This window comes from Calypte anna, chromosome 1, assembly GCF_003957555.1.
Source record: "Calypte anna isolate BGI_N300 chromosome 1, bCalAnn1_v1.p, whole genome shotgun sequence".
Lineage (NCBI taxonomy): Eukaryota > Metazoa > Chordata > Aves > Apodiformes > Trochilidae > Calypte > Calypte anna.
Genome location: NC_044244.1, coordinates 196,210,045 through 196,225,225, shown reverse-complemented (window position 1 = coordinate 196,225,225; position 15,181 = coordinate 196,210,045). Strand labels below are relative to the sequence as shown.

At 48.7% G+C, this 15,181-nt stretch overlaps 1 protein-coding gene across 2 annotated transcripts in view; it reads left to right on the top strand.

The window, feature by feature from the left end:
• GDPD5 (glycerophosphodiester phosphodiesterase domain containing 5) overlaps nt 1-15,181 on the top strand; it is a 224,318-nt gene that overhangs the window by 189,756 nt on the left and 19,381 nt on the right. For both annotated transcript variants that reach the window (XM_030469058.1, XM_030469059.1), the window contains exons 9-12: nt 6,635-6,717; nt 9,492-9,642; nt 10,489-10,707; nt 14,718-14,875. In XM_030469058.1, coding sequence (XP_030324918.1) covers nt 6,635-6,717; nt 9,492-9,642; nt 10,489-10,707; nt 14,718-14,875 — 611 coding nt within the window. The remainder of the gene's footprint in view (nt 1-6,634; nt 6,718-9,491; nt 9,643-10,488; nt 10,708-14,717; nt 14,876-15,181) is intronic.

Genomic DNA, 15,181 nt, shown 5'->3' with positions numbered 1-15,181 from the left:
CTGCACTTTGGCCACAACAACCCCAAGCAGCGCTACAGGCTGGGCACAGAGTGGCTGGAAAGCAGACAGGCAGGAAGGGACCTGGGAGTTTGGTTTGACAAGAAGCTGAAGAGGAGCCAGCAGTGTGCCCAGGTGGCCAAGAAGGCCAATGGCATCCTGGGCTGGATCAGGAAGAGCGTGGCCAGCAGGTCCAGGGAAGGGATTCTGCCCCTGTGCTCAGCTCTGGGGAGGCCACAGCTTGAGTCCTGTGTCCAGTTCTGGGCCCCTCAGCCCCTCAGGAAGGAGCTTGAGGTGCTGGAGCAGGTCCAAAGGAGGCAAGTGGGCTGGTGAAGGGATCCAGCAGAGATGCTGTGAGGAGAGGCTGAGGGAGCTGGGGGTGTTGAGGCTGGAGAAGAGGAGGCTCAGGGGAGAGCTCATCACTCTCTGCAACTCCCTGAAAGGAGGTTGGAGCCAGGGGGGGGTTGGTCTCTTTTCCCAGGCAACTCTCAGCAAGACAAGAGGCCATGGTCTCAAGTTGTGCCAGGGGAGGTTTAGGTTGGAGATTGGAAAGAATTTCTTTCTGGAGAGGGTGATCAGGCATTGGAATGGGCTGCCCAGGGAAGGGGTGGATTCTCCGTGTCTGGAGCTATTTCCAAAGAGCCTGGATGTGGCACTGAGTGCCATGGGCTGGGAACCACGGGGGGAGTGGATCAAGGGTTGGACTTGATGATCTCTGAGGTCCCTTCCAACCCAGACAATTCTATGATTCTATGATTTGGAGATGGAATTCTTTATATCAGAGTGACTGAGCCTGGTTAATTTAGGAGCTTCCCCACCACATGCTCACAAGAAGATGAGGAGATCATCTCTGTTTTAATCTACTTTTCAACAACTTCTGACAGATGGGGCTCAGGCATTAAGGTGGTACAGTGACCACCCAGCCCATGGCACTCTGGGGCATGGGTGTCATGGAGAGATTTTCTGCTGATGTCCTTGCTGTTGGCTGATTCAGAACAGCCAGAGAGGTTCATCCACCCATGGTGCTCTTCAAGAGGATGCTCTTCACTTCTAGTGGTCTTGTGAAGGGGACATTGCAGCTCCTCAGCATTTATTGGGATGGTTGGACCTGAAGTGGCCACCTGTCCTTGGAACAGTTTTAAAATGCTGTTTCTTCTGCAGAGCTGCATTTTCAACACAGATCTGGCCAGAGTTTTTGGTTTTGTTTTGAGTTTTGTTTTTTTTTTTTTTTCTTCAGTTTATTTAACTTGCCTTTGGGAGAGGAATGCTCCTGGGAATAAGTTCCTGGGAAAGGAATGAATCCATCCAGCCACACACAGCTCTGGTGGGGTCCAGTTAAAGTTTTGCCCTTCTTGAACAGTGAAGCTTGGTCTGCAGGCTCTGTAGGGAAAGAGGTGAAGCAGGAGTGGGATATTCCACTGCTGGGGCTGGGATCATCTCTCCCTGGGGTTATTATCTCATTCATGCAGCCTCAGCTCTGTCTGGATTTGCTTGTCCCCAGTCCTGCTGATGGAGGCTGTTTGTACATGGATGTACTGCCTCACTTCTGCTTGCCTCTGTTTTTCCTTCAAATACCTCCAGAAATGGAGGCTGGGGCTCCCCTGCATCTGCATCTCAAACCAACCCATCAGAAGAGGCCTGGTGTCCAAGAAAGGCTTCACCCTGGCCTTGCAGGAACCAAAATAAACTGAAAAGAAGCAAGAAGAAATTAAAATTTTGTTCTCAAACAGCAGAGCCTTTGCCCTCTCTGGGTTAGGATTCTGTTGTGCTGGAGTTTGGTGTCCAGGGAAGACATGAGAAGAGGGAAGACATGAGAAGACCTTGGTTGCTGTGGTCCATCTCCCCAGAAGTGAAAAAATGTTGTAGCCACACTTGGTTGCCTTCATTAGCCCATAAGTCTTATGAGGATCATAGAATCATGGAATTGTCAGAGTTGGAAGGGACCTTTGAGATCATCCAGGTCCAAACCAGTGTATAGACCATAAAATATCAAATGCTTCTTGGTACTGAGGCCCAGAACACAGAATCATAGAATTTTCAGGGTTGGAAAGGACCTTTAAGATCATCCAGGTCCAACCCTGTGCCATGTCCAGGGACATCTCCCACAGCCCAGGTTGCTCCAAGCCCCATACAACCTGCCCATAAAAAGTTCCAGGGATGGGGCTTCCACCACCTCTCTGGACAACCTGTGGAAGGGTCTCACCACCCTCAAGGTGAAGAATTTCCTAATATCTAATCTAAATCTCCCCTCCTCCAGTTTGAATCCATTCCCCATGTCCTATCACTCCCTGACATCCTAGAAAGTCCCTTCCCAGCTTTCTTGTAGCCCCTTCAGACACTGGAAGGCCACAATAAGGTCTCCGTGGAGCCTTCTCCTCTCCAGACTGCTCCAGGAGGAGCTGAGGGACCTGGGGGTGTTCAGCCTGGAGAAAAGGAGTATGAGGGGAGAACTTCTGGATCTCTGCAACTCCCTGAGAGGAGGTTGGAGCCAGTGGGGGTTTGGGCTCTTCTCTCAAGAAACAAGTGATAGAACAAGAGGAAATGGTCTCAAGTTGTGCCAGGGAGGTTTAGGTTGGATATTGGGAACAATTTCTCCCTGGAAAGGGTTGTCATTCCCTGTCCCAGGCTGCCCAGGGCAGTGGTGGAGTCCCCATCATTCCTGGAGGGATTTCCAAGCCCTGGAGCTGTGGTGCTGAGGCCATGGGGCAGTGGTGGCCTTAGCAGTGCTGGGTTCATGGACTGGATGATCTTAGAATCATTTTGATTGGGAAAGACATTCCCTATTCCTGGAAGATGAGCTCTCCCATTACCATACAGCAAGTGTCATCCTGCCCTTGTCCAAAGGTTTTACAATCATTCTTTAGGGACTGCAGCCCAACCTGCCCTTTCCAGTCTCCTTTAGCCTGAGAGATTATTTGACAAAGAATTACAGAATAGTTTGGGTTGGAAGGGACCTTGATGATCATCCAGTTCCAACACCCCTTCCATGGACACCTCCCCTTAGCCCAGCTTGCCAACAGCTCAACACAATTTGCTTTTCTCTCCCTTGTCTGTCTACATCTCTTAAGAAAACACTTCCAGAGGCCTGGGTTCTGTTGCTGCTGGATGTGGTGCCACATCTTGAGCTAAGACATTCACTGAACACCCCACACTTCATCTCCTTGTGATTGCTGCACTCCCTGAAAGCAAATATTGAGCATCTCCCTGTAGCCAGGGGATCACCTTCCAGTGTTATCCTGAAGCAACCTGAGCTACTTAGTGGGGGAGGGAACCCAAGAAGTGCCGGGTCCTGCACTTTGGCCACAACAACCCCATGGGGAGCTCTAGGCTGGGCACAGAGTGGTTGGAGAGCAGCCAGGCAGAAAGGGACCTTGGAGTTTGGATTGACAAGAAGCTGAAGAGGAGCCAGCAGTGTGCCCAGGTGGCCAAGAAGGCCAATGGCATCCTGGGCTGGCTCAGGAAGAGTGTGGCCAGCAGGTCCAGGGAAGGGATTCTGCCCCTGTGCTCAGCTCTGGGGAGGCCACAGCTTGAGTCCTATGTCCAGTTCTGGGCCCCTCAGTACAGGAAGGAGCTTGAGGTGCTGGAGCAGGTCCAAAGGAGGCAAGTGGCCTGGTGAAGGGATCCAGCAGAGATGCTGTGAGGAGAGGCTGAGGGAGCTGGGGGTGTTGAGGCTGGAGAAGAGGAGGCTCAGGGGAGAGCTCATCACTCTCTGCAACTCCCTGAAAGGAGGTTGGAGCCAGGGGGGGTTGGTCTCTTTTCCCAGGCAACTCTCAGCAAGACAAGAGGCCATGGTCTCAAGTTGTGCCAGGGGAGGTTTAGGTTGGAGATTGGAAAGAATTTCTTTCTGGAGAGGGTGATCAGGCATTGGAATGGGCTGCCCAGGGAAGGGGTGGATTCTCCGTGTCTGGAGCTATTTCCAAAGAGCCTGGATGTGGCACTGAGTGCCATGGGCTGGGAACCACGGGGGGAGTGGATCAAGGGTTGGACTCGATGATCTCTGAGGTCCCTTCCAACCCAGCCAATTCTATGATTCTATGATTCTAAGATGCTGAAAGCAACCCCAGGAGATGGCACAGCTCTGCCTGGGATGGGCTCTTTAGATTTTTTTGTGGTTGCTGCTCCCTGCTGCCAGCTCTGGGCATCGTGAATCTATTGCCAAAAATTCTTGCAGCTCGACCTTGAGTGACCCAGGGCTGGGCTGGGCAAGGGGGTGTGATGGAGGTGTTGCCTCTGCCTTCTCCCAGACAAGTCAGGCTTTGATTGGGAGCTTTTTTGGGGGATGATAAGATGCCTCTGTGTTGTCTTTAGTGAACAAAAAAAGAAATAAATAAAAAAAGAGAGCTATTATTAATGCATTGCTCGAGCCAGAGGAATTCAGTAGAGAGATACTGGAGCTATTTGAGGGTTGTGGATGACATTTGGTCTGATTAATTTACACCAAAGCTTTGCTGACCTGAGCCTATGAGGTCATCAGCTAATAAGAAAATTAGTAATTCCCAGAGACACTCAAAGTCTTGAGCGGTTTTTCTTGTGAGTGTTGCTTGCATGGTGCATTTAGGCCTTTGTTCTTAATTTTTCTTCTTTTCCAAAGCCTGAGTAATTCTTGAAAACCATGGGGTGTGAATGCCCATCGTGTCTTGGTGGAAACTTACTGAGCCTGGTGGTGGCAGAGGTGTGTGGAAAACCAGGATGTTACAGGTGCTCTAAACCTGAAAGCAGAATTGGAAAAAAATCAATTTCTTCCTTAGAAATAGCTTTATTTTTATGTTCTCCTGTTTCAGTGCAGAAAACCTGCCAGATTTTCTTTCCACAGTTGCCTCCCCTTCCATCCCCCTCCCTCCCCTTTTCCCTTTTTCCTTCTCCCTTTCCCCTTTTCCTTTTCTTTTTCCTTCCCTTTCCCCTTTTCCCTTTTCCCTTTCCCCTTTCCTCTTCCCCCTTCCCCCTTTTCCTTTTCCTTTTCCTTTTCCTTTTCCTTTTCCTTTTCCTTTCCTTTTCCTTTTCCTTTTCCTTTTCCTTGCCTTTGCCATTTGCCTTTGTCTTTGCCTTTTCTTCCCCTTTCACCTTTCACCTTTCCCCTTCCCTTTCCCTTTTCTCTTCCTCTTTCCCCCTCCCCTTCCCCTTCCCCTTTTCCTTTCTCTTCTTCTCCTTCTCCTTTTCTCCTTTACCTTTACCTTTCCCTTTTCCTTTTTCTTTTTCTTTTCCTTTTCCTTTTCCTTTCCTTTTTCTTTGCCTTTGCCTTTTTTCTTTTTCCTTTGCCTTTTGCCTTTACCTTTGCCTTTTCTTCCCCTTTCACCTTTCCTCTTCCCCTTTCCTCTTTCCCCCTCTCCTTCCCCTTCCCCCTCCCCTTCCCCTTCCCCTTTCCCTTTCCCCTTCCCCTTTCCCTTTCCCTTTCTCCTTCCCCTTTCCCTTTCTCTTCTCCTTCTCCTTCTCCTTCTCCTTCTCCTTCTCCTTCTCCTTCTCCTTCTCCTTCTCCTTCTCCTTCTCCTTCTCCTTCTCCTTCTCCTTCTCCTTCTCCTTCTCCTTCTCCTTCTCCTTCTTTTTCTCCTTCTCCTTCTCCTTCTCCTTCTCCTTCCCCCTTCCCCTTTTCCCTTTCTCCTTCTTCCCCTTCCCCTCTCCTCTTCTGATTTCTTGTTTTTCTAGGGATATTTTGGTGATAGCTGTACAGGACCTGGGGTTGCAGAAAAACAAAGTATTTGTCTTTACACTCTGTTGGCTTTGAATCTGAATTCTGTTACCATCTGCTCCATCCAAGAGGAATGAAAAAATAAAATTGGAGCCCACCCCTGTAATAGCCACAGGGATAAATTTTCCTAGGCTTTAGGCTATTAAAAAAATAGTTGTTTAAACTGTATGGAACATTTGCTATTAGAGAAATCAACTGATTTTTGGACTGAGTAATAGATGAGGTTATTGACTGAGTAGCTGTGGAAATAAAATGTGGGCTGCAAAACCTGTGGTGTAGTTGTTCTCCATGGTCTGGATAATAAATACCCCGGGGTTTGGACTTTCCTCCATCTGCAAAATCACTGCAAAAGAAAGCAAGAGAATGAAGCCCATCAAAGGTGTTTAAATTGTTCTAGATATAACCCATGGGTAGAGCACTAACATCCCATTAAATCCCATTTCCTGAGGATTTCATTGGCACAGGCAGCCCAGGGAAGTGGTTGATTCCCCATGTTTGGAGGGTTTCCAAAGCCATGTAGATGTGGTGCTGTGGGGCATGGTTTAGTGGTGGCCTTGGCAGTACTGGGTTGATGGCTGGAACTATCTTCAAGGTTTTTTTCCAATTAAAATAATCCCAGGATCTTCAGCAAACCACTGCTTGGGGGACCATGCTAGTGAGAAAATCTCTTTCACACTAATTCTGCAGGAGACCTCCAGGGAGTTGGGCTTCTGGGGTTTCAAGTCATGATAATTCTGCATTGAAATCTGGAGTCAAGTGTATTGGTTACCTTAGGACTTCAGGAAGATGCAATTCTGGTACTTACTGGTACTCCAGTGTCACTGCCCACTGTGGAATCTCTGAAACAAGTTTATTTTGGCTCCCTAATGTCTCTGAACCTTCCTTCCTGTTACTGCTTCATAAACATTTTGACTGACTCCTAATCTCTCATTGCTTTTTTTTTTCCCCCCATAGTTGGCACCAGAAAACACTCTTATGTCCTTCCAGAAGGCAGTGGAGCAGAAGATGTATGGAGTCCAAGCTGATGTTGTACTGAGGTAAGGTGGTGTTAGGGTTTAACACTGCCCAGCAATTAAACCAATTAACAGCTGCTCTCTATTAATCCCTCTCCCCTCCCTGATAAAGAAAGGAGAGAGAATAAGGGAGAGAGACTGATGGGTTGGGAACTAAACTACACAGCTTGAATGAACAGGAATGAGAAATAGGAAAAAGTGACTAAATCTATACAAATAGACAAGAAAATGGATCCCAGTTTCCTCCCCCCTTTCCCCCAATAACTCTCACATCACCACCCAGGCTGCAGGGCAGCCCTGGGAAAATCCAGGCTGGAATCCTGGAGTCAGCAGCAGTTGGGAGCTGGAGGCAGGAACACACAGATTCAGGCTGGGATGGATCAGGAGCAGAGGCAGAGGAATGGATGGGATCCTCCCAGGATGCCCAAGCAAAGAGGGAGAGGGGAAGAAGGGGAAGCAGGAAGGGGTTTGAGCCTGGGGATCCCTCCAATTTCTCCTGAGGATGAGGTGGATGGGATGGAATCCTCTGTTTGGTCAATTCTGGCATCTCTCTTGTCCCTTCCTCCCCAAAGGAGGGTTCCAGGTGGGACCTCTTTATTGCTTTTCTCCTTTTGGAGGGCAAAATGTTCCTCAGAGCTGAGCAGTGTCCCTGGTTCTGCACCCCAGGCTCCAGCTGGAACTCTAACCCTGGAGTGGGATCAGTCCCAGCAGCAGCCACTGCCTGAGAAACTTGCTGTTCATTTCAGCAGTGCAGCTGCTTACAAGAGACTCAGCTGAAAGCAAAAGTCCAAGACAGAAAATTCCCTTTACCCTGCCCCAAACCAGGACAGGTGGTGTGCAGGTTGTTCTGAGACTCTGTTGATTGCCCAATCCATGGTGGGTCTTTTCTAGGTGGCTGTCAGTGTTCTTTGTCATTGCCATGAGTTGTTGTGGTGAACACATCCCATAATTGCATGCTGTCTTTATCTGTCGTGCAGAGATGTCACTGACTGTTCCATTGGGATGACTCCAGAGATTGGGGAAAATCCAGAGGAGGCCAGGAGGATGCTCAGAGGGTTTTAACCCTGGAGCCAGGCTGAAAGAGTTGGGGGTGTTCAGCCTGGAGAAGGCTTCAGGGAAACCTTAGAGCATCTTCCAGTGCCTGAAGGAGCTCCAGGAAAACTGGGAAGGGACTTTTGACAAGGGGCTGGAGTGATGGGATGAGGGGGGATGATTTCAAACTGCAAGAGGGGAATTTGAGATGAGATTTTAGAAAGAAATTCTTTGCTGGCAGGGTGGTGAGACCCTGGCCCAGGTTGCCCAGAGAAGCTGTGGCTGCCTCATCCTTGGAAGTGTTGACTTCTTTTTTCCAGCCTGTGCCTGCTAATACATTGTTTCCTGGGGTAGTGCTGAGCAGCTCCAGGAGGGGCAGGATGAGGAAGGAGGGAGCAGATGTTGAGTGCCTCCTGGAATTTCTGCACCATGTTAAGGCCTAGCAGCCTCTGGTGATGCTCTGCTACAAGATGTGAAGACATCTCACTTAATCACTCCAAGCTCTTAATTCTGCAGTTGCTTGGCATCATCTTTTTAGTTGCCTTAAAAAAAAGCAACAAAAAAACCCCTTCTAGGTTGTTTTTTTTTTTCAGGCATGCTGCTGAGTGTAGCATTGCTGAGCCTCATGTTGCTTTGGGTTGGGGCAGGAAGGAGTTGGCAGAGTTCACACCAGAATTAGCAAATAAAGCTGATGGTGATCTTTGTGATGGGGGAATGGTGATGCTCATGTTCTCCATCATCTAAAATTGGGGTGTTTTGGTTTTTTTTTGTTTTTCTTCTAGTTCTGAGGGGGTGAGTGTTCTGGGTTGTCTTCTGATTCAAATGGGGTTTGTATTTAAACCCCATCTCCTTTCCAGACCTTAGCTGAGTCTCCTGTTCTGAAGATGATCACCTTGCTTTGGAAAATGTTATAATCAGGCCAGCTGTGCTTGGTTTATCTTGATTTCTGAGTGTGGACAACTCTTCCTCTGCCCTTGGGAGAAACCTTCCCTGTCCTGTGTGGTGTTACCACTGATCCAGTCACAAAAAATTGTGATGGAAGAAAATTGAACGAGTGTTTTAGGCTTCCCAGACCCATTTTCCTGTAATATCTAGATGACTTGAAGCCCACAGGGCATTCATGTGGCTCTTTAGTTTCATCTGACAGGCAGGTTTTCTTTGAGATGCATGAACTTAATGACTCCTGTGAGCGTGGCTGTTTCCTGACACCAATTTTCAACTGGAAGAGGCAATTTCAGAGCAATTTGGGTGCTTTGGAGCCCTTGCATTTTGCTGAAAGCCCAGGAACATTAAGTTCCCACATTGTCTGAGAGCCTTTGGAAATCTTCCTCATCATCTGCTATTAAGAAATGGAGAGGATTTTGTGTGTGTAGGGTTTGGGAAACTTCTGACATTAATGGGAGCAACAGACACTGGAGAAAGCTGGGAGCATTCAGGGTTGATGTTCTTGTCCAAGTGACCTGAGTTTGGCTCTTTAGATGTTTTTGAGGGGGTAGCAGGGAGGAAGGAGGGATGGGTAGGGTTATGCCAGCCCCTGAATGACTGCAAACCTCTAGCAGGCATCTAAGAGACTTTTTCTTCTGTGTGCATCTCACTTCAACTGGATTTGGGGTTGCCAGGGATGTGTGAGATGGGTCAAGGTCTTTAAAATGATTATGATGTGAAGCTGTGAGAAAAGCTGGAGTGGGAACAGGTATTTTTCTAGGATTTTTTTGTACCTGGTTGTCCACCTTCTCCTGTAATGGGGCCTCTGACTGTCTTTGCAGCTATGATGGAATTCCATTCCTAATGCACGACAAGACACTCAGGAGAACAACCAACGTGGAAGAAGTGTTTCCAGAAAGGGCCTATGAACATCCCTCCATGTTCAACTGGACTGACCTGGAAAAGCTCAATGCTGGAGAGTGGTTCCTACAGGTATGTATGGCCATGGAGAAGTTGTCCTGGAGTTGTTGTTCCATGGCATGGAAGCTCCTGGCTAAACTTTTTTTTTTTTGAGGTGTAGAGCTGTAGATCCCTCTCCTGAGTGGCAGAGCAAGAATCATGAACCACATTTAGTTCTGTCCTCTGATAAACTTGGTCTAAAAGACACATTCCCTTTCTGTGCCTCTTCCACCACCTGGAATAAAGGGCTGTGATGCTTGGTTGACACCACAAAGAACTTCAGAACCCCAAGGAAAGTGGATGTGGTCATAAAGAGAACAGAAAAGACAGGATGTTAAATGCTATTCCTTTTTATAAAATTTGTTTCTAGGGACAACTGCCTTTATAAAGGAGAAGCAAGAAATATTCAACATTCAAAGTTGAAAAGAGAATTGTCATGGGATGGGCTTGACCCATCCTTTGGAGTGCAACCAGATTGCAGGTGGAATTTCTTTTGCCAAGCTGCTCTCTGACCTTTTTGGAGGGCTTTAGCTGGGATCTGGAGGGCTGAAGGACTCTGGCACACTCCTGCCAGCTTGGAAGGGGTTTGCTGAGGCATTACTGCAGTGATTCAAGCTCAGGTACCACTTCACATGCCTGCTGGAAGCTCTCTGGGTGCTCCCTGGGTGGAAGCCTTGAAACCACAGCAGCTTCCCCAGTGCTCTGATCCGAGCTGGTGTGATGGGTGGGGGAAACTGAGGCACAGAGCTTCAGCAAGCTGCCAAACACTCATCCAACATATCTGTCAGCATCCTCCACTGTTGCCAAGGGATAGGGAAGGGTCTTCACCTGTGTTGGAGGGGTTTGTGGCACTAATGCCAGGATGTGCTTTGGTTTCAGAATGACCCTTTCTGGACAGCTGGGTCCCTCTCAAGGTCTGACTACTTGGAAGCTGCCAACCAGTCAGTCTGCAAGCTGGCAGATATGTTAGAGGTGATCAAGGACAACACATCCTTAATCCTCAACTTCCAGGACCTGCCACCAGCTCATCCCTACTACAGCACTTACATCAACATCACCCTGGAAACCATCCTGGCATCGGGAATTCGGCAGCAGGCTGTGAGTTCCGTGGGGTTGGTGATGTTTCTAAAATTACTCTAAAATACTCCCCTGAATCCATAAATGTCTCATTTCATGGATCTCAACACTTCATTTGAAATGCTAATTCATACTGAGAAGTTGTGCTGAAGGAATTTTTATCCTGGCTGCTGGTTCCAGAGTCTTGGTAGCATCTTGGACTGACCTCATAGCATTAAGGATGTTAGGTGGAGGAAGGTGATTATTCCTCTTCCTCAGGAATCATGGTCAGTGTGGGGCTCACCAGCACTCAACAGATGTTGATAAACTGAGACAAGTCCTGCAGAGGCCACCAAACTGGTCAGGGGGTTGAATATATAAGGAGGGGCTGAGGGAACTTTCTCTTTCTTCATCCTGGAAAAGACCTCAGAGAGATCTAATAGCAGCTCTCCTGTTCAGAATCCCAGAATGATTTGGGTTGGAAGGGACCTTTAAGATCATCCAGGTCCAGCCCCCCTGCCATGGGCAGGGACACCTCCCACAGATCAGGTTGCTCAGAGCCCCATCCAACCTGCCCTTAAAAACTTCCAAGGATGGGGTTTCCACCACCTCTCTGGACAACCTGTGCCAGGCTCTCAGCACCCTCATGGTGAAGAACTTCTTCCTAACTTCCAATCTCAATCTCCCCTCCTCTAGTTTGAATCCATTCCCCCATGTCCTATCATTCCCTGACATCCTAAAAAGCTTTCTTGTAGCCCTCTTCAGATACTGGAAGGCTGCAATGAGGTCTCCTCAGAGCCTTCTTGTTGCCTAATCACAAAATCCCAGACTGGTTTGGGTTGGAAGGGACCTTCCAGCTCCTCCAGTTCCAGCCCCTGGATGGGCAGGGACCTCTTCCACAGCCCAGGTTGCTCCAAGCCCCATCCAACCTGGGCTGAGACACTACCAGGGATGGTGCAGCCACAGCTTCCTTGGGCACCCTGGGACAGGGGCTCAGCACCCTCACACCAAACAATTTCTTCCTAAGATCTTATCTGAATCTCCCCTCTTTTGGTTTGAAACCCTTCCCCCTTGTCCTGTCTCTACATGGCCTTGTAAAAGATCTCCTGAGATCCCTTCCCACCACCCAGCTTGATAAAAGAGTCTGAGACCTGGAGGCCAGTTGAGAGCAGCAGAAATCCCTCCCTCTCCCTCTGATTCCTTGGTGTTGAATTATCCTTCTCCCTGAGCAATTGCTTCAGCCTGGAGTCACCTTCTGCTTGGAGGAGAAATGGGCATTCAGGAGATAAGGGGGGGGTTCTGCAAAAAGAGGTCTGTGGACTTGTAAAGATCTCTTCCAGGCTTCCTTTTTCTGCCCCATAATTGTCCTTGCTGGGTTGTGCCAAGCATTTGGCACAAAATGCTGTTGCAGTCAGAGCCAAATATGTCCTCCCTGGCCCCATAAAGAGAGGAAATCTCTTTATCCAGTCCATCAGGAGCTCCTTCTGGTGCAATCATCTCTCCTGGAGGAAGAGCACCACTTGCCATGTGTCAGAAGGGCATCCAGACCTGGGGACTCTGGATATCCCTTGGACAACTTCTCTTTGTGACCCACCTAGTCCTTTCACTTGTCCTCTGCTCTCCCGTGACCATGGACTGGTGGAAAACAGCGTGGTAAAGCTGGCAAGTAGGGTGACTACATAATTTGCAGCTCAGATACTTCATCTGGACCAATTAGGTGCAACTACTTTCAGAGACAAGCTCAGAACCAACTTCTGATGGGCCTAGGAGGAGCTTTTTTGAACTTTCATCTGTCTTATGACAGCCACTGCCACCCAATTTCCAACTAACCATGTAGCTTCAGTGACAATGTTCTCCACAAGCCTCTGCCAAGTTGGATGGATCCAAGGGAGGACCATGTTTTCTCCTTAGGTATTGGAATCGTGAGCAGGAGAAAGAGTTGAAATATCTGTATGGGGATGTGGAGTGATATTTCTCACTCAGATTTTATGGTCCCTTATTAAAAAAAAAATGCAAATGGCTGCATCTGTGCTGCTCTGATGTTTTGGTAATACCCAGCTTGAAATACCCAGAAATATCTGTGCTGCTCTGATGTTTTGGGAGATGAGTGGCACTGAGTTATTAAACATGGATCAGAGCAATGCAACACCTGATGGTGGGACTGGGATCTTCTCGTTGGGCCAGATGGTTCCTGGGTCCACTTTACATCTCAGCAGGTTCAGTGATCAATTTGTTGTGTTGTCAAAGGGCAGTATAAAATCATGGAGTTGTTTGGGTTGGAAAAGGACAGAAAGAGCATCCAGTCCAACCCTGAACCCAGCACGGCCAAGGCCACCACTGCCCCATGGCCTCAGCACCACAGCTCCAGGGCTTGGAAATCCCTCCAGGAATGATGGGGATTCCACCACTGCCCTGGGCAGCCTGGGACAGACTCTGACAACCCTTTCCAGGAAGGAATTGTTCCAAATATCCAACCTAAACCTCCCCTGGTGCAACTTGAGGCCATTTCATCTTGTGCTATCACTTGTTCCTTGAGAGAAGAGACCAGTCTCTGACCAATCCCCAGCCCTGGCCCCAACCTCCTCTCAGGGAGCTGCAGAGATCCAGAAGTTCTCCCCTCATCCTCCTTTTCTCCAGGCTGAACACCCCCAGCTCCCTCAGCTGCTCCTGCTCAGATTTGTGCTCCAGACCTTCCCCAGCTCCATCCCCCTTCTCTGGACACATTCCAGAATCTCATTGTGGGTATGAACTTTGGGAAATCTTTGCCCTGGGTTGGCATAGATGAAACCCTGATAAAAGAAGGTGAATAAACCCACTTTTCTCTATGGGATCGTGGAAGGCTTCTCATGTAACTCTGATAAAAGAAGGTGAATAAATCCACTCTTTTCCATGGGATCATGGGAGGCTTCTCCTGTGTATCCTCTCTGCTCTGCCCAGTTTTGCCTTGTGTCCTCAGTTCTCTCTGTGCCCTGAACCTAGGTAGGAAGGACAAGCTTCCAGGGTTACCCCATGTCTCTTCTCATGAGTCCTTGGCCTCAGCCTCAAGATTTTGTGCCTTACAGTCCTCTAGACTCAACAACAATTCTGAATTGTGTTTGATTAAAGGTGTGTGTCAGGGTTTAACAGTGGCCCAGCAATTAAACCAATTAAAAGATGCTCTCTATTAATCCCCCATCTCCTCCCTGATAAAGAAAGGAGAGAGAATAAGGGAGAGAGACTGATGGGTTGGGAACTAAACTACACAGCTTGAATGAAACAATAATGAGAAATAGGAAAAATTACTAAATCTATACAAATAGACAGGAAAATGGATCCCAGGTTCCTTTCCCCTTTCCCCCCAATAACTCTCACATCACCACCCAGGCTGCAGGGCAGCCCTGGGAAAATCCAGGCTGGAATCCTGGAGTCAGCAGCAGTTGGGAGCTGGAGGCAGGAACACACAGATTCAGGCTGGGATGGATCAGGAGCAGAGGCAGAGGAATGGATGGGATCCTCCCAGGATGCCCAAGCAAAGAGGGAGAGGGGAAGAAGGGGAAGCAGGAAGGGGTTTGAGCCTGGGGATCCCTCCAATTTCTCCTGAGGATGAGGTGGATGGGATGAAATCCTCTGTTTGCTCAATTCTGGCATCTCTCTTGTCCCTTCCTCCCCAAAGGAGGGTTCCAGGTGGGACCTCTTGACTCCTTTTCTCCTTCTGGAGGGCAAAATGTTCCTCAGAGCTGAGCAGTGTCCCTGGTTCTGCACCCCAGGCTCCAGCTGGAACTCTAACCCTGGAGTGGGATCAGTCCCAGCAGCAGCCACTGCCTGAGAAACTTGCTGTTCATTTCAGCAGTGCAGCTGCTTACAAGAGACTCAGCTGAAAGCAAAAGTCCAAGGCAGAAAATTCCCTTTATCCTGTCCTAAACCAGGACAGTGCAGGAGGCTCTAAGTGTCCCCCAGACAACTTGCCTGACCAAGGCAAGGCCACCTCTCAAATGACTTTGTTCTGTCTTTGGGTCCCCAGCTTTATGAACCCCCTTTGCCATAGCTTGTCCTCTTTCTTGCACCCTCCACAGGTGATGTGGCTGCCAGACATGGAGAGGCAGCTGGTCAGGGAGATTGCTCCAGGTTTCCAGCAGACTTCTGGCCTCAAGCTGGATGCAGAGCACCTGAAGGAAAAGGGCATCGTGAAGCTCAACCTGCGCTACACCAAGGTGACAAACGAGGATGTCAGGTACAGCCCTCTGCTTGGACACTGCTTGACAGCCCATGTGCTCCATGGCACCTGTCCCATGGTTTGGGACATCCTTGTGCCCTGCATGCATTTCTGGCCCATCAGCATCTTTTTCTGACCATCCCACCTTGTCTGCATCGAGGGGGCTTCTCAGATGAATTTGTTCTTTGAAGGATGTGCTTGTGCAACCCAGCACCCAGGCTGTCCCTAGGAGCCAGCAGCTGAATTTAATAATTTCACATGCTAATTTATGATGATCCTTTTTGAAATACAAACCTATGGATCCTCTGATTTATCTTACACTGT